At 53.7% G+C, this 17,746-nt stretch overlaps 2 protein-coding genes across 8 annotated transcripts in view; one reads left to right on the top strand and one right to left on the bottom strand.

Annotated features, from left to right (window-relative positions):
• NONO (non-POU domain containing octamer binding) overlaps window positions 1-2,692 on the bottom strand; it is a 21,036-nt gene extending 18,344 nt beyond the window's left edge. Inside the window, exon 1 of the mRNA XM_082446004.1 lies at window positions 2,461-2,692. Within this exon, the coding sequence (XP_082302130.1) occupies window positions 2,461-2,517 (57 nt within the window). The 5' untranslated portion in view covers window positions 2,518-2,692. The remainder of the gene's footprint in view (window positions 1-2,460) is intronic.
• Window positions 2,293-17,746, top strand: ZMYM3 (zinc finger MYM-type containing 3). Of its 7 annotated transcripts, none has more exons than XM_082445944.1 (25): window positions 2,293-2,386; window positions 4,191-4,876; window positions 5,860-5,903; window positions 6,226-6,298; window positions 6,731-7,025; window positions 7,259-7,436; window positions 7,789-8,007; window positions 8,300-8,450; window positions 8,696-8,811; window positions 8,979-9,065; window positions 9,193-9,343; window positions 9,596-9,768; window positions 9,975-10,140; window positions 10,816-10,913; window positions 10,996-11,158; window positions 11,438-11,550; window positions 11,691-11,865; window positions 12,050-12,196; window positions 12,642-12,745; window positions 13,075-13,243; window positions 13,543-13,694; window positions 14,289-14,403; window positions 14,991-15,245; window positions 16,030-16,147; window positions 16,265-17,746. In XM_082445944.1, exons 2-25 carry the CDS (start codon window positions 4,210-4,212, stop codon window positions 16,455-16,457), a joined length of 4,122 nt encoding a protein of 1,373 aa, XP_082302070.1. In that variant the 5' UTR covers window positions 2,293-2,386; window positions 4,191-4,209; the 3' UTR covers window positions 16,458-17,746. The 7 variants fall into 7 exon arrangements, with proteins under 7 accessions (XP_082302070.1, XP_082302073.1, XP_082302071.1 ...); XM_082445947.1 differs by lacking the exon at window positions 2,293-2,386 and adding an exon at window positions 2,758-2,805; XM_082445945.1 differs by lacking the exon at window positions 2,293-2,386 and adding an exon at window positions 2,861-2,985.

Here is a 17,746-nt window from a genome sequence, read left to right as displayed (position 1 = left end):
GTAAGAACTGGTCCCTATTGTTGAGGAGCTCACAGTCTAGCATTTCCCCAAAGTCTCTCTAAATGCATATTTCCTTTTCTTCATTCCATGGTACTTTAGAATGGTATAAGACATTAAATAAGAATCCATATGTTTCCAGAGTTGGTTCTAAAGAGTGAACTTCACTCTAATCAAATGGCTGCCAAATAGTATCTCCAATTGTTTGATCAAGTTACATGTAGCCTTGCCTGTCATAAAAAAATAATAAAAGTTTGACACCCAGCAGTAGTTAGTTAAGTAAAGCATGGCACATGCAAATGATGGAATAATATACAGCCATTACAATTATGTTGTAGAACATATTGTACAAGATAATTCCAATTTTGTAAAAAAAAAAAAAGTATGCAAAAAGAAAACAAAGGACTGGAAGGATATACATCAAAAAGAGTAGTGGTTATCTCCAGGTATGATGGATAGGATAAAAGTGATCATTGCTTTCTTCTTCAGACCTTCTATGCTTTCCAAAAATTTTACAGTGAACATTTATATTTTTGTAATCAGAAAAGGATATATATAATTAAAATGAAAGAACTCTCATGAAGACAGGGACTGAGTTTTTACCTGTCTTACAGTGTTTACAGAGCTTTAGGAGTGCTTTATAAATGGTGAATAACAAGTAACAGAATTGAGTACTATGCCATAAATGTAACAAGGCTGAAAATGAGTGTTGAATTGCAGGCCACACTCTTACTCAACACCTTCCCTGTCGTCCCCCATCAGCCCATTTATGTTAGAGCTTTTCATCTGTGGCTGATACATACTCAAACCTATCAACTATGGGCACTCTTGGCTTACTAAAAGAGAAAAAGTAGATATGTATTTTAAGGACATGAAGCTTCCAGGGTGTGAAGTCCCAAACCTTTCATAAGTCAGCTCTATTTCTCTTATAATAATAACAAGTATCTATTAAACACCTGCTATATGTCAGGCAAGTGCACACCTCACTTAATCTTAGTAGCATTGCTATGCGGTATCATTATCCCCAGTATTTCTTTCCAGTCTTTTTCTAAGTATATACATGTATATAGAATTTCTCTACAAAGTTGGTATCATATTTTAACTCCTATAAAAAAATGTAACATTATATCTGGAGTGTTTTCATGTCTCATTTGCTTTTTTAATAGACTTTATTTTTTAGAGTAGTTTTAGGTTTGCAGCAAAATAGTAATTTGTAGTAATGGTTGTTAATTACTACATCCAGTGTATGAATATAACCAAAATTGATTTGACCAGTTTTCTATTGTACATTTAGATGGTTTTCTTATCTCTGTTTTAAAGATGAGAAAAATAAGACCTGGTGACTTGACAAGAGACAAATCCAAAGTCAACTGGTTAAAAAGCAGGCAGAGTTGAGATTAGAATTCTGGTCTATCTGTCTCCAGAACTCATACACATTGCCTCTGAATACACCATCAGCCCCCTTTAGATCGTCTCCCCTCAATTTGAAACCAGGCATTCTCCACAACGAGAGCAGTCAAGGATCCAAGCATGTGTTGAGAAGGGCAGGCAATACAAAAGAACGACGTGACCCAACTGAGATGGAACAAATTGAAAATGCAAAAGGAGGTACAGGGACACAGAAATAAGCAGAAGGTGTGAGATGGATACACAGTATACTGGTTAAGATAAAGAGAAAGCTGCGTTTGGGAAACCTAAAGGGGAAAACTCTTGCTTTTATCTCTGTATATAGGAGAGAGCAAAGATAACCTCAAGGCCATGGGGGGAGCCAGGAAGGATAAGGTTTCTGAGAAGGTGAATGAGACAAGGGAGGATAAAACTCCGGAGGACTACAAGGCTAGGAGAGGCTTACTGTGGGAAGGAAGAAAGGCCCAGGGCAAAGAGGCAGGCCAGAGCAGGCACTGGACACCAAACCTAAAAATGTGATGGGACTCCCTTCCAGCCTGAGCCTCTTCTAGTATCTCAGATACTAAATACTCTCCAGCACTTAGGGGTCGGAGGGGTAAAGTGGAGAGAGCTGGGATTGTAAAGTGCTCTAACTCTAATGGGGACTGAGAATGGATCCTGGCACACATTTTTTAAAGCCAGTAGGCCTAATGCTAATGCCCCCTCCCCCTACCCCACTTCCCTAGCTTCAACCCCAGCCACACCCACACGCTAAGGACCATCCAGGAGGGGGAGTGTGTGTGTGCGCGCGCGCGTGCGTGCTCGTGCCTAAGAGAGCCTGAGAGACAGAGACGAGACAAAAAGAGACCGGGAGAGAGAGAGTGCGCGCCAGAGTGGGGGGGGGGGGAGAGAGAGAGAGAGAGAGGGACAAGGACAGAAAGAGGGAGGGAGGGAGACAGAGACAGAGAGACAGAGAAAGGAGGAAGGAGAGCTGTCGGCCTCGGTGAGGAAAACTACTGAAGAGATAACGCTGGGGGCTCCTGCGCGAAGACTCAGGGAGAAGATCTCAGAACTTACCCTAAGACCGTGGAAGGAGTGGGGGAGTGTCTTTGCAGGACCTGGTTTTGGGGTCATCAGGCAGTAACGGCTACTGCATAGGCGTTGTCACTGAGCCAGAGCCATTTAACTCGCCCTGGGTGGCTGGAGACCAGGCTTAAGACACCCCACAACTCTGAGTCTCAGAATGGTTAGGGGGGCCCGAGGCTGCAGACAAGGGGAGGAGGGGCACGTGAGGGTTGGGTCACTGCCTCCCCCCACCCTTCGCTGTCACTCATTACCCCAACAGTCGCCCAGGGGGCGGGCCCCGGAGAGGTGGGGTTGGGGGGGAGGGTAATCTTGGCAGGCGCCTGCGGCATGGCGTAGGTAGGGACTGTTGAGGGGGGCGGACGCCGGGGGGTTGAACACGAGTGGGAAGCGGAGAGAGACACGGGGAGGGGGAGGGGACCGGGAACCATTTGAATGAGAGGAGGGGATCACGGGTAGAGTGGGCTCCAGGAGGTAGGGCGGGCACGGGTGTTGACGGGGGCCAGACTCTCAAGCCAGGTAAGGGAAGCAGGTGCGTAGATCTGTTTTTTGTGGGTTAGTGTACTCGGCCCTTTGGTGGAGAGGGGGTGCCGCCTTCCCCGGGGGCGGGCTTCCAAGCTCCGGAGGCTAGCTTTTCCTTCTCAACTAACGGGGCCCCGGGCGGGGGCTCAAGCTCCATCTCCAGTGCCGATGTTCCACTCCACAATTTCCAGGCGTCCACTGGGCTGGGAGTCTCGCGCCGGGGGCCGGCGCTGTCTCGCGAGCCCCCTCCTCGAGCCAGCCAATGGGGTTGGTTGCTGGCGCCGCCCGCCCGCCTGGTGCAGAGCGCTGGGCGCTGTGAGCGGCGCTGCCATTTAAAGGGGCCGCGACCCCTGTCCCGGCTGCTAGGGAGGGAGGTGGAGAAGGAGCGCGGGGCCGTCGCTGTCTGCAGTTCTAGGCTTGTAGCCGTTACACTAACCCTGCCGCAGGTAGGGGTCGAGCCTGATCAAGCCGAACCGAACCTGCAGGCGGGTTCTCGCAGTAGCCGGGAGGGGGGTCTAAGGAGAGATCGTAGCTCCAAAATGTCTTCCTGTAAATGCCTGAGGTGGGGGGTGGGCAACAGGAGAAGGAGGACTGGGGGAGCAATAGGAAAGGGGGACTGGGCTGAGGAAGTGGGCGACCCTGAAAGGTAACTGCGGGGGGAGGGGTTAGGAAGGGCAGTTTGTGGGGGCGAGGGAAGGGCTGAGGGAGGACCATGCAACGCGGGGAGGGGGGGTGGGGCCAGACAGGGTGGGTAAAGACTGGGGAACTGGGGGGCTCTAGGAGAGAGGGGAGGGGATAGAAACTGAGATCGCGGGGGCGGGAAAGGCTCCTGTTGGCAGCGGCCCTGGGAGACTCTAAGGGGGCGTTCAGCCCGAGTTGTGGGGGGGAGTGAAAGGTGAGGGGGGAGGGGAGCTGGGAGTTGCAGTGGGGTGGCGGGGGCTAGGCGGGCGGGTGGAACGACGGACTGCCTGGCGAGTGGGGCACAGGGCCAGGGCGGGGGACGCCTCTCCCCACAGGGGGCGCTGTATGTTGGTGGGGGGAGTGGTCATTTGCACTAAAGCCTGTGGAAATGCTTGTCGGTTGTGGTGGGGGCGATTCAAGAGAAATCCAAGTGGATGATGGGGTGTGTCCCAGAACCTATATAAGAAGGAATTCTGGCGAAGACCACCTCTTCTGTCCTCTTTTCTACCCCTAACCTACAGCCCATATCCAGTCATCCTCATGGACCCCAGTGATTTCCCTAGTCCGTTTGACCCATTGACCCTGCCAGAGAAGCCCCTGGCTGGAGACCTTCCAGTAGACATGGAATTTGGAGAGGATCTACTGGAATCCCAGACTGCCCCAACTCGAGGATGGGCCCCCCCTGGCCCTTCTCCATCCTCAGGAGCCCTGGACCTGCTTGATACCCCTGCTGGCCTGGAAAAAGACCCTGGAGTCCTGGATGGAGCCACTGAGCTGCTGGGGCTGGGGGGGCTGCTCTATAAAGCCCCCTCCCCCCCAGAGGTGGACCATGGTCCTGAGGGGACCCTTGCATGGGATGCAGGAGATCAGACCCTAGAGCCTGGACCAGGGGGCCAGACCCCTGAGGTGGTGCCACCTGACCCAGGGGCTGGGGCAAATCCTTCTTCACCTGAGGGGCTACTAGAGCCTTTGGCTCCAGATTCTCCAATAACCTTGCAGTCCCCACATATTGAAGAGGAGGAGACCACCTCCATAGCTACAGGGCGAAGGGGCTCCCCTGGGCAGGAGGAGGAGCTTCCCCAAGGGCAGCCACAGAGCCCAAATGGCCCCCCCAGCCCTTCAGTGGGAGAGACTCTGGGGGATGGAATCAACAGTTCTCAGACTAAACCTGGGGGCCCTAGCCCCCCTGCACACCCTTCCTTGCCAGGTAGGTTGCCTGATCAGCTGGAAAATCAAGGATGGGGAGAGGGTGGGGGTAAGGAGGGTGGCTGTGTGTTTGGGGAAGAAGTTGTGGGAGGAGGGTGGAGAGATAAGAGTAGGGATGTGTATGGAAGAGTGGGGGTTTGGAAGGAGGAGTGGGGGTGTGGTGAAGAAGGTTAAGGAAAGTAGGGGTAGGGGGAGCTCAGTGGCTGTGGAGGAGAAATAGGGGTGAGGTTTCAGGGGGGTGGGTTGAGAAGACTGGGTTTGGTGGCAGAGGTTCCCTTTTTCTTCCCCCAGTGGGCTTTTGGTACCAGGGTCCTCCTTCCTTTGGGATTTGGGGAGGACACCAGGCTTCTTGGTTCTAAGATCTTTCTAGCTGTTTTGTTCTAGATGAGACTGGGGTTTCTGGGTTTGATGAATGATAACTAGGCTCTGGAGCCGCCAAGTGCATAGTGATTTCAGAGGAATGGTAGACATGCAGGGCCTAGGATTGTGTCTCTGATAGGGGAGGGCCAGCCTAGACTTGAGAGGCTCGCATTTCTCCCCAATTCTGCCTAGTGTTGTGCCTCTCCCAGGCTGTGACCAGGGTCTTAGGGCTTATATAACCACCTGAGTCCAGGGGAACCTCCCCATACATTAATGCTTCCTTCTTCCCTTGCTACTTTTGGGTGGTTGCATTTGTTTTTGTTGATAAACTATAAATGCTTGATGAAAGGTGTGTTACTTGTGTTTCCTTAACTCCCAATGATTGGGACAGAAAGCTGGTGGGAAGGTAGGATTTTTTTCATGGAGAATAGCTGCGCGCCGCTCCCCCACCTTAGTGCAGAGCTCAAGGTAACCCTGAGAGGGGCCCCAAGAAGCCACAGGCACTCGAGTTTTCCCTTTCAGTTTTGAGTAAGTTCTTCCCCAGGAATGGAGGCGGGGGTTGGGGCAGGGAGGGGGTGGTGAAGGCAGGCTCAAGATTTAGGTTGCTTTCTGCTTCCTTTGCAGGAGATGGCCTGACTGGGAAGGCGAGTGAGAAGCCGCCTGAGAGGGTGAGGGGGGGAGGGGATTGGAAGGAGTCTGGTTCCCCCTGTAGCTCTGGGAAGGACAGACCCTTCATTTTCCCTCCCAGATGTTGCTCTGTGGAGGGTGTGTGTGAGGAGAGTTAGGAGGAGGGAGGGAGCGCTTGTGTCTATTGCTTCTTAAGGAGAAAGTCCAGCCTCCTTTTCTCCCCTCCTCCTAAGGGCAGGGCCAAGGGTCCCTACTCTCCCTTCCCCCTCCTATTTCTGTACCCCCCCCAAACCCTGTACTAGCGCAGCTGGCCCTTTAGCCTGCCCCTGGTGTCAGCTTTCCTCCCCTCCCCATGTTTCCAAGGTGCAGAAGAGAAGCGAGCGCGTTAGAAGAGTAGAGCCTCCAAAACCTGAGGTTGTGGATTCCACTGAGAGCAGTGAGTAGGCCTTGAGGAAGTGTGACCCAGTGGGATGTGGCGGGCCATGGATCTCCTGGCTCCTGTAGTGCCGCACTCTGCAGAGTGCGAAGCGCCTGTCTCTGCTCTGGGTTGGCATGGGAACCAGGGGCAGTGGGGGAAATTGAAAACAAGAGCAGTGAGAATGGAGTTTCCTGTTTCAGCTCTGCCATCCCTGTCCCTGAATCTTCTCCCTTGGATCCCTCCCTTCCCCTCCCTGGGAGGTTACAGAGTAACTAAGGGAGAGTGACACCGGGTGGCTTGAGATTCCAATGTAATAGGGGCGGGGTATAAAGCCAAGGACTACAGGGATTGGGGATCCCAGGATCAGCTGAGCTACCTGTTGGTCAGGTGATAGCTAGAGGCCTGGTCCCTCAGCCTTTTCTCCCCGCCCCTCCCCCCCCACTTCCTCAGTTCCAGTGTCAGATGAGGATTCTGATGCCATGGTAGATGACCCCAACGATGAGGACTTTGTGCCATTCCGGCCCCGGCGCTCTCCTCGCATGTCCCTACGCTCGAGCGTGGCACAGAGGGCTGGGCGCTCAGCGGTAGGCACCAAGATGACTTGTGCCCACTGCCGGACACCACTGCAGAAGGGCCAGACGGCCTACCAGCGCAAGGGGCTGCCACAGCTCTTCTGCTCTTCATCCTGTCTCACCACCTTCTCCAAGAAGCCCTCTGGCAAAAAGACCTGTACCTTCTGCAAGAAGTACGTGAGGGTCCCGGGCTGTGGGGAGGGCAGGGATCGGGCTGGGAGTAAAGGGTGAGACAGAGACTATGTTGGCAAGAACGTAGCAAAGTGGAACTGGGAGAGAGGTGACTTAGGGAGGGGGTCCGAGAGTATTTTGGTTCTGTGGTCATTGATCCCAGAGGAGGGGGATGGAGGCTGATGAAATGAGAGGGTGGTACTGAGTGAATGTGCAAACCTGTCCCCACCTCCAGGGAGATCTGGAACACCAAGGACTCAGTTGTGGCGCAGACTGGTTCAGGAGGCTCCTTCCATGAGTTCTGCACGTCTGTCTGTCTCTCTCTGTATGAGGCCCAGCAGCAGCGCCCAATCCCCCAGTCTGGGGATCCCGCCGATGCCACTCGCTGCAGTATATGCCAGAAGACTGGAGAGGTGAGGAAGCTCGATGGGGGCTGATTTACAGAGCCTGGCCAGCCCTGAGCTGCCCCTGCAATCCTGGGGCTGCAGGGGCCAGGCCCTGTGGAAGAGGGGAGGGGGAGGGGAAGCAGCCATTGTGAGGGAGCGTATTCAAGGATAGAGCTTCTCCAGGATGTGTGCAGCTGGCCTTCCTTGCCTCCCAGGACCTCACCATCAAGTCGGCAGCCCGATGTGCAGGTTGGGGGGTCCCTGGGCCCACTGTCTGCTGTGAAGGTCTAGGGTGAGGCGGGGCGGGCCGTCCTTGCACTAGGGTGGGTGGTGGTGGCCAGGCCCCAGCTCAGGGGGTGTGTGTGTGTGTATGTGGCAGGTCCTGCACGAGGTCAGCAATGGCAGCGTGGTGCACCGGCTCTGCAGCGACTCTTGCTTCTCCAAATTCCGGGCCAACAAGGGACTGAAAACCAACTGTTGTGACCAGTGTGGGGCTTACATCTACACCAAGACCGGGAGCCCTGGCCCCGAGCTCCTCTTCCACGAGGGCCAACAAAAGCGGTTCTGCAACACAACCTGCTTGGGGGCGTACAAGAAGGTGGGGCCGAGGGAGTAGTGCATTAGAGGGCTGTGGAAGGGGGTGCGGTCCTTGGGTGAGAAATAAAGGTGCCTGACGGGTCGAGGGCTGGGAGAAATAAAACAAATAAAGGGGGTTTCAATTGTATCTGTTATGTTTTATTTTTGAAGCTGGCTGGTGGATACACAGGTCTTTGTTATCTCATCATCTATACTTTTTTTGTATGCCTGAAATATTTCATGTTTTAAAAATTTAAAAAAATAAAAGTGAAGGGACAAATCCAGCCTCAGCCTCTCCTTCCCCATCCTCACAGAAAAACACACGGGTGTACCCATGTGTCTGGTGCAAGACCCTGTGTAAGAACTTTGAGATGCTATCCCATGTGGACCGTAATGGCAAGACCAGCTTGTTCTGTTCCCTGTGCTGTACCACCTCTTACAAAGTGAAGCAGGCAGGGCTCACTGGTAGGTGCAAAGCCCTCTTCTCTGAGACCCCTGCTGGCCTTCCTTCCACCTCCCATACTCCCTTCTTCTAAAGTAACCCCTGCTGCCCGACTTCAGCCCCAATCACATCTTCCCGTGGATTTCCTGTTCCATCTCTGCACTGCCTTACACCTTCTGTGTGCTCTCTCTCTCTCTCTCTCTCTCTTTCTCTCTCTCTCTCTTTCTCTCTCTCTCTTTCTCTCTCTCCTTTTCTCTCTATGCCCCAGGCCCTCCCCGACCCTGCAGCTTCTGCCGCCGCAGCCTCTCTGACCCCTGTTACTACAACAAGGTTGATCGCACAGTCTACCAGTTCTGCAGCCCCAGCTGCTGGACCAAGTTCCAGGTACTCCAAACCCTGGACCAGGGATAAAGGGTGTGGCGACATAGAGAGGGTATGAGATTTGGGGTAGGTAGGCCTGGGCAGAGCAAAGAACAAGCCTGACTTCCCCTACCCCTACCCGCCCACCACACACATCTTGCCCCTCCCTTACTTGTCTTCCTTCCCTCCAGCGCACAAGCCCCGAGGGGGGCATTCACCTGAGCTGTCACTACTGCCACAGCCTCTTCAGTGGCAAGCCTGAGGTCTTGGACTGGCAGGTAAGATCCCCACCCCCACCCACATCTTGCTACACAGAGACATCTGTCTGAAGGGGTCCTTCCACTTGGCTCTCGCCAGGTCCAGATGTCACAGCCCTGCCCTCCCTACCCTGTGCCCCCGTCCCAGGACCAGGTGTTCCAGTTCTGCTGCCGTGATTGCTGTGAGGACTTCAAGCGCCTTCGGGGTGTGGTGTCCCAGTGTGAGCACTGCCGGCAGGAGAAACTCCTGCATGAGAAGCTCCGATTCAGTGGGGTGGAGAAGAGCTTCTGCAGCGAAGGTAAGGAGATGGGGAAGGGGCAGAGGGCTCTGTACCTCACAGCTGGGGAGAATGGCAGATTAAGTAAGGAGGGCTTGCAGAGTGGTCCACGGGGCCAGGGCCTTCTGCTCAGGACGCTCTACGCCGTCTGTCCCCAGGCTTTGGGCACAGGAGGTTGTTAGAGGGTTCAGGTGCACTGCCTTGAAAAGGTTGGGTCTCACGGCCATGGAGATTTCTGCGTCTCTGGACTCTTCCCTCTCGCCCCCTTTCCAGGCTGTGTGCTGCTGTACAAACAGGACTTCACTAAGAAGCTGGGATTGTGTTGTATCACTTGTACTTACTGCTCCCAGACCTGCCAGCGCGGAGTCACTGAGCAACTGGACGGCAGCACCTGGGACTTCTGCAGCGAGGACTGTAAGAGCAAGTACCTGCTGTGGTACTGCAAGGTAAGGGGGGCAGCACGTTACAAAGGAGGGAAAAGGCGGCAGGGAGCACGGGCTGTTGTGCTGCCATCAGGGTGTGGGCCGATCTCCAGGGAGGGGGCTCCGGCTTACCCAGCCTCCAAGGGGAGCAGCACGACTTATCCCAGGGCAAAGGGCCCACCCAGCACATTTTAGGGAGGCAGGTCTGACCATCCTGTTGACACCCTCAGGCTGCCCGGTGCCATGCCTGTAAGCGCCAGGGGAAGCTGCTGGAGACCATCCACTGGCGTGGGCAGATCCGTCATTTCTGCAACCAACAATGTCTGCTGCGTTTCTACAGCCAGCAGAACCAACCCAACCTGGATACCCAGAGTGGGCCCGAGAGCCTCCTGAACAGTGAGTCCTGGGCAGGGGGCACAGTCTATTAGAACTGGCCTGGACTCTTCTGATCCTGGGCCTGGCCCCTTTCTGCTTCCTCTCCCGCTTTCACCTCATCCCTGGCCAGAGGTCCTGGTACTGCGTTCTCTTTCAGCTTCCGGACTGTAGAGGTACTAGAGGAGTCTCGTTTAAAGGTTCTGAGAGCTTAAAAAAAAAAAAGGTTCTGAGAGTTAGATCCTACTGATTTTCTATAAGGGATTTATTGTAGGGAATGGGTACCTGCCCAGGTAGGGTGGGGCATATGGGGGCTGTGGTTAGTTTTAAGAGAGAAGGAAGTGTTGGCATAAGCTCTGCCTTTAGTGAGAGTGAAGACTGTTGTTTCTAGAATGTTACCCCGGCCTCTCCGCACTCCAGGGGTACTAAACTCCTGAGGGCCATCTAAATGGAAGGCCTTAAATTATGGGTCATTGCTGGGACACTATTTTTCATCCTTGGTAGCCAGGAGCAAAGAATCTTTTGGGCCGCTATTGCTGGGACCTAGACAAGACTAGACCTGGGGGCGGGGGTGAAGGGAAAATTTGAGACTTCCCATTCATATTTGGTGTTCTCTTAATGAAGCTCTCCTGGAGCAGGGGTGAGGAAAACGGAGAGCTAGTGCCTCAGATGAGAGCTTTCGTTTGCTTTGATCTACAGGTCAGTCTTCTGAGGCGAAGCCCCAGACACCCTCTCAAACCAAAGTGGAGAACAGCAACACTGTAAAGACCTCAGAGGAAAATGGGAATCTGGGCAAGGTCAGGGCAAAAGCCAGGGGGGAGGATGGTCTCAGAGGAGGGTACCGTAGTCAGCGGCACTAAAATTCCTTTGTCTCTGCAGATCCCTGTGAAGATCCAAACAGCCCCTGCTGCTCCCACCCCTCCTCCACCCCCACCGCCCCCAGCAACACCCCGCAAAAACAAAGCTGCCATGTGTAAACCACTGATGCAGAATCGGGGGGTCTCCTGCAAGGTGGAAATGAAGTCCAAAGGGAGTCAGACAGGTGAGTGAGGGTGCCGAGACGCCACAGGCTGTGTTCCTTGGTCTTGGGCCTCCAGCCCTGTGCCTGGGAGCTGGACGAGGGGGTTTCTTAGGTGGCCGAAGCATCCTGCATATTGTCATCCTAGAATCCCAGAGGTGTCTCTCAACATTTGGTTCAAGGGCAGTTTTGTGACACTGAGCACGTGTTAGAGCTTTGGGGGGGGGGTGACAAGCACCAGGTCCTGGGTCAGATGTGACCCATCTGGCAGGCGCTCTGAGAAGACCCCTTTTTTGTCAGCAGAAGAGTGGAAGCCACAGGTGATTGTGCTGCCCATCCCAGTGCCCATCTTTGTGCCAGTGCCTATGCATCTGTACTGCCAGAAAGTCCCGGTGCCTTTCTCAATGCCTATCCCGGTAAGTTTTCCTGCCCTTCCTGGTGGGGGCCTCCTTTACCCTCCCAGGCTTGAGACCCACCCTGCCCCCTCCCTCTCACCAGCCGTTCCTCTCATCTGCTGGTGTGGTTCTTGGCGTTTAGTTGGGATTCGTGCCTCCAGGTGCCTGTGCCCATGTTCCTGCCCACTACCTTGGAGAGCACAGACAAGATTGTGGAGACCATCGAGGAGCTGAAGGTGAAGATCCCTTCTAACCCCTTGGAGGCCGACATCCTGGCTATGGCAGAAATGATTGCAGAGGCCGAGGAGTTAGACAAGGCCTCATCTGACCTTTGTGGTATGCCATGGACAGCGGCGGTGAGGGAGACAGGGTGCTGCCAGTCTGTCTCTGCCTAAGGGGGCGGAGAGTGGTGATCTCGGTGCCTGGCGGGATGGGGGAATAGGTGGGATCAGCCCCTGAAAGCCAGTTGAGGGCGCCAAGTAGGAGCTGCAGGGACTAAGCCAACCTCTCTGCCTCCCAGATCTCGTGAGCAACCAGAGTGCAGAGGGACTTCTGGAAGACTGCGACCTGTTTGGGCCAGCTCGGGATGATGTCCTGGCCATGGCCGTCAAGATGGCCAATGTGTTGGATGAGCCTGGGCAAGACTTGGAGGCGGACTTCCCCAAGAGTGAGTAGGATTCAGGGCGTGCCCGCTGTGTACAGTAGCATTTGCGCCGTCAGGAAAGGAGTGTTGCTTGTTACCCCGAGCATGACCCTAAACCGAAGACTCTCACAGGGAGCGGTGCCGGAGATACCAGGACAGGCAGACCATTCTATGCTTGAATCTTGTTGTTTTTTTTTTAATTGTGGTAAAACACATAACATAAAATTTACCATCTTAACCATGTTTAAAAGTTTACAGTTCAGTAGTGCTAGGAACGTTCCCATTGTTGTGAGTTTTTGTGTGTATGTCCCTCTGAGCACGTTCTCAGTATATAGCTTTGTCCTGGTGACTACGATGAAGCTGTCTCGGAGGCTCATCTCGAGTCAGGTGAACAAGTAGCAGGGGTGGGGTGGGAGGACTACGGGGCTGAGGTCTTAGAAAATTGATTTCTTCTTCCTTTCCCCTCTAGATCCTTTGGATATTAACCCCAGCGTAGATTTCCTGTTTGATTGTGGCCTGGTAGGGCCTGAGGATGTGTCTACTGAACAAGACCTTCCCCGACCCATGAGGAAGGTGAGGGCTGGGGCTGCTGTATCCACAGAAGAGGGATGGAGGCTCAAAGGGCGGGGTGGGAGGTGGCTTTCATAGCCAAGTCAGCAGCCTTAGTTTCGCCTTCCCTAGCCTCCTTTCTCCACCACTGTGAATGCTAAGGTACAGCCAAAGTCTGCTCTCTCCCCAGTTCATCAGAGGTTATAAGAGCTCTTCCTGGGGTTCTGCGCTGTGGAAGCTTGCTGTGTTCTTTCATCAGTCCCCACCTCCCCTGGTGGTGAACACTGTCCTGACTAGCTTCCATGGTGCCCCGGCCTTACCTCCACCACTTCCTCCTTTCTCTTCCCCTCCAGGGTCAAAAGCGGCTGGTGCTTTCAGAGAGCTGTTCCCGGGACTCCATGAGCAGCCAGCCTAGCTGTACTGGACTCAACTATTCATATGGTGTCAATGCTTGGAAGTGCTGGGTGCAGTCGAAATACGCCAATGGAGAAACCAGCAAGGGTGATGAGCTGCGCTTTGGCCGTAAGTACCCAGGGGAGGAGGAGGGGAAGGGGAGCAGGGGCAGGGCTGTGATTCAGCTGTAGATGTCTACAAGTGATAAGGCTGTGATCACTTAAGGGTATCCTGTGAAGATGGGGAGGAGTTGCAGAATAAGGGGAGCTGCCATCTAGGTTTCAAGGCTGAGGGCTCTTTGTGTAATTGGTGGGTTTGTTCTGGAGCTGGACGTGACTAAGGGGTGAAGGGGTTAATGGTGGAGCTAAAGGAAATTCTTAATGTGCAGTTGTCTTAATGCCAGCCACCTCCACTGTGTATCACTGCAGCCAAACCTATGCGTATCAAAGAGGATATTCTGGCCTGCTCAGCTGCTGAGCTCAACTACGGTCTGGCCCAGTTTGTGAGAGAAATCACTCGACCCAACGGTGAACGATATGAACCTGACAGTATCTACTATCTGTGTCTTGGCATCCAACAGGTACCCCTTGCGCCCTGCCTCACTTGCCGTCACTTAACACAGCAGGCAGAGTCCCACCAGAAATGATCCTGTCCCACTCCCTGTTCCTCACCTTGTTTCCTGCCTTGAGCAGGCAGCTTGCCTTTCATCTCCTACTCTAGACACGACAAGAAATGAGAATACTCTTCTAAAATCAAAGCTGTGTTCCAGGACTTTTGACCAAGGAGCAGTCTTCATTGCTCTGCGGGTCCCTTTGTCATCCTGAAACCCACTTTAGGAGGGGAGGGATGGGCAGAGCTGGGTTCCCTGAGTGGTGGGGTAATGTTTGGTTCCCAATGGGAGACGTCAGCCATGCCTCAGCTGACAAGGGGGTCTGGGCTTGTGAAGAAGCGGCTGTGACACATCTCTTCCAGACTTCCTCCTCTTCCAGCAAGGCCTCAGCTCCTCAGAGCTGTAGGTATACCTGGGGAGAACCACTCTGGATCACTAAATCCAGCAACTGTTTCCCATGGGCTCCTAACTGTCAAGGTCGCCATGCCTGGGGCCTTCGGCCTCATCGTCTTTCCTCTAGGGCCTAGAGTCTAGCTCTATGTGTGTCTGTTTTTCTTTTTCCAGTACTTGTTGGAAAATAACCGAATGGTGAACATTTTCACGGACCTTTACTACCTGACTTTTGTTCAAGAACTCAACAAGTCTCTGAGTACCTGGCAGCCCACACTCCTCCCCAACAGTAAGGGACAGGGACTTAGCAACCCCTCCGCCCTTTCCTCCGTTCTTCCAGTGCACCATTCTGAGTCCAGGGCTCTTGGGTCTGCCACTCTTCACAAAAGGGTCTGAGCGTAGATGTGTGTAGTTGGGTGCCTCAGGGTTAAGAGCTAGAGGAGCCAGAGCCCCTGTCCTTGAACATAAGGAGGGGATCAAGACTTAGGTCTGAAGAGCTATCTCTGGGACCCAAAATGGTGACCAGGGTTTGAGTGGTCAGTGAAGGAAAAAAAGGAAGAAGTTGTGGGACTCCTCAAGGTTTACGTCCACCTGCCTGTAACTTGAGGATGGTGAGCGAAGCTCTGAATGCAGGTGGAAACTGTTAAAAAAACTATCCCCCCCCAAAAAAACCCCACTCCAAACCGAACCAAAACAAACCCAAAAATCCAGCCCTCCTGTGCAGTATAGCGAGGCGTCAGGGTTTTACGTGCAATGGTCCCTTACCTAATGAGTCTGGCGTGCCCAGTGCTTGTGAGCGGGACATGTGGGAGCAGAAGCGGTTGGGTTTGTGTAGTCAATCCCTCCTGACCAGCCTCTCCCCCTTGCCCGTTGCAGATACGGTGTTCTCCCGAGTGGAGGAAGAGCACCTCTGGGAGTGTAAGCAGCTGGGGGTCTACTCGCCCTTTGTCCTTCTCAACACCCTCATGTTCTTCAACACTAAGTTTTTTGGGCTGCAGACGGCTGAGGAACACATGCAGCTCTCCTTCACCAACGTGGTGCGGCAGTCCCGCAAGTGTACCACCCCTCGGGGCACCACCAAGGTGGTGAGCATCCGCTACTACGCCCCCGTCCGCCAGAGGAAAGGGCGAGGTACGAAGCTGCCCCCTCCTTTGCTTTTCCCCCTCTCTGCCCTCCCCTTCCGTGCCCCACCGTGCCACCAGGTTGGCCCTCTCCATTGCCCCCAGCTTCTCTATCCTTCCATTCCTGGGTTTGCAGAAAAGATGAAAACAGCCAGTCCTTCAGTCCGATGGGCAGTGGCTATTGCATAAATAGGAGGTCACCCAGCTGCCTGTTTCCCACTTTTTCTCATTTCAGGGCAGTTTACTTTTGGGGCTTGGGGGGGTTGGACAGGTGGGAAGCTGTTGGGTGTGTTTGGCTGAGGGGAAGAGTTGACAAGAGTGAATGACAGCCTTTCTGTCACTCTTAGCTAGTGGGCATAACTGCCACAGCACCTTGGTTTCCATTCTGGCCCTGGAATCAGTTCCCAAGGTCCCTTCTGAACCTGAGCCTCTACCAGGACTAATGTGCCAGGGGCTGGGGCCATCGCTGTTTATCCCGGAAGGCAACCCCAATCTTGCGGTAGGGTCTGTTTTGTCAGTTTGTCCGTGTAACTTCTGAGATCACCTCTTCAGGAAATCAACTTGGGGAAGATGATGGAGACCTTAGCAATGAGAACCAGGGTTCACTGCAGAGCAACACCCTACAGAGCGTTGGGTTGGTACAGAGAGACTGACAGACTCTTCTTCTGCCTTTATTTCTCCATGAGACTGTTTTGTGTCCTGAGGCCTTCCCCCCGTGCCCTGGACTGTGCTCTTGGAGGTGCCTCGTTGAGACTGCACTTTTAAGGAGTCTGGTTCATTCGTCTCCTCCACAGACACCGGTCCTGGGAAACGGAAGAGAGAAGACGAAGCCCCCATCTTAGAGCAGCGTGAGAACCGCATGAATCCCCTCCGCTGCCCTGTCAAGTTCTATGAATTCTATCTCTCAAAATGGTGAGTTGGCAGGTTCGCAGGAATGGCATAAGCGGGGGGGACCCACAGGCTCTACTTCGCCCAGGAACTGATCTCTGTCCTCCCGCCCCACCCCCACCCCCACCCCCACCATTGCAGTCCCGAAAGCCTCCGGACTCGCAACGATGTGTTCTACCTGCAACCCGAGCGGTCCTGCATCGCCGAGTCACCTCTCTGGTATTCTGTGATCCCCATGGACCGCAGCATGTTGGAGAGCATGCTCAATCGCATTCTGGCTGTGCGTGAGATTTATGAGGAGCTGGGTCGTCCCGGGGAGGAAGACCTGGACTAAGCCCATGTGCTGCCCGGATCCATCTTTCACACCAATGTCTGTCCCGTGGCCACGTCCCACAGGGCGACTGGCCCAGGAACCAATGCTACTCATTCTGAAGGGCGCTGACTGCCCTTTTCTACTCATCCATTCCCTGCCTTCCCTAGGAATCCCTGGCTTTTGTCTTCTCCCAAACCACTTGACAACCACAGGGCCCCAGTCCTCTGTACTGAGGGACTGGTCTCCCAGTGATGGGCAAAAACCAGCTAGGCCATTTTCTTTATGTTTCAGAGTAAACCCCTTCTCCTGGGGCCAGACTCTGGGTGGAGTGTTAATGGCTCTGGTGATCCTGTTGGCTTTGGGTTTCCTGACCCATCCCACATAGGTAAAGGCCCTTGTTCCTAGGTTTGGCCAAGGGAAGAACCCAGCTGCCTTCTCTGCCCTGTGCCCACTCCCTTCTCTACTCTTCCCCGGTGCCAAGCTAAAGGGTCTTGTATGAAAGATACGAGAGAAACCATGAAAGTAACGAGGGGACCATTTACCTAAAACACAGAGCTTAGGCAGTCTTCCCGTACCATGAGATAACTGGTGGTTGGAGCCTCCTCGCCACCTTGTTCCCCCTCTCCACCCCTGTAAGCATCAACCCTTGGTGCTGCGATTAAATAAAATCTTCCAAATGCTTTCTTTCCCTCAAAGGCAGAGAATGACTCTTAAGTATGGGGAGCAGACTCCTGTCCCCTTGGTTTATGTGTTTGTCTCTCTCTGCCATCTTAGGTTGGCATGAGCCATGGTGTCAACATGCTTAGCCCCCTTCTGTAACTGCTTCCCTTTAGTTCAGTGGACAGAGTTCCCAAGGCAAAAACTACCTTGTGACTTGGGTTGGGGCTGGGTTCCCCACTCTTGTTCTTCCCCCATCGTGAGAGCCAGGCCTAGCCTGTGTGGGCCCTGGGTCATGCAGGATGGGATCTGTAGTCAAAGGATAGGTGAGGAGCTGTGGGCGTGGGTCCTGCCCCCACTGCCTCCATCTCCTCTCTTCCCCATCTTGCCTCTGTAGTTCCAGAAAACTCTTAGCATCTGGCAAAGGGGGTACCCAGTTCTTTCCCTGTTGGCTTTGCTGTTCCCCCGCCTCCTTTTTGTGTTTTTATAACTGTCACCAGTTTAGCCACTGTTTAAATTGTATATATTGTTCTGAGGCGCCTGGCCTGTCCCTTCAGTGAGCCATGCCCGCCCTTGTGTTGTAGTGAGAAGCTGTTGTCACGACTAACCTTCTGTCTCTGGAATTGTTTGTTTCAAATAAAGAGTTAAAATTG

This window comes from Balaenoptera physalus, assembly GCF_965194825.1.
Source record: "Balaenoptera physalus genome assembly, chromosome: X".
Lineage (NCBI taxonomy): Eukaryota > Metazoa > Chordata > Mammalia > Artiodactyla > Balaenopteridae > Balaenoptera > Balaenoptera physalus.
Note: the sequence above shows the minus strand (reverse complement) of the source record. Positions and strands in the feature narration are given on the sequence as shown.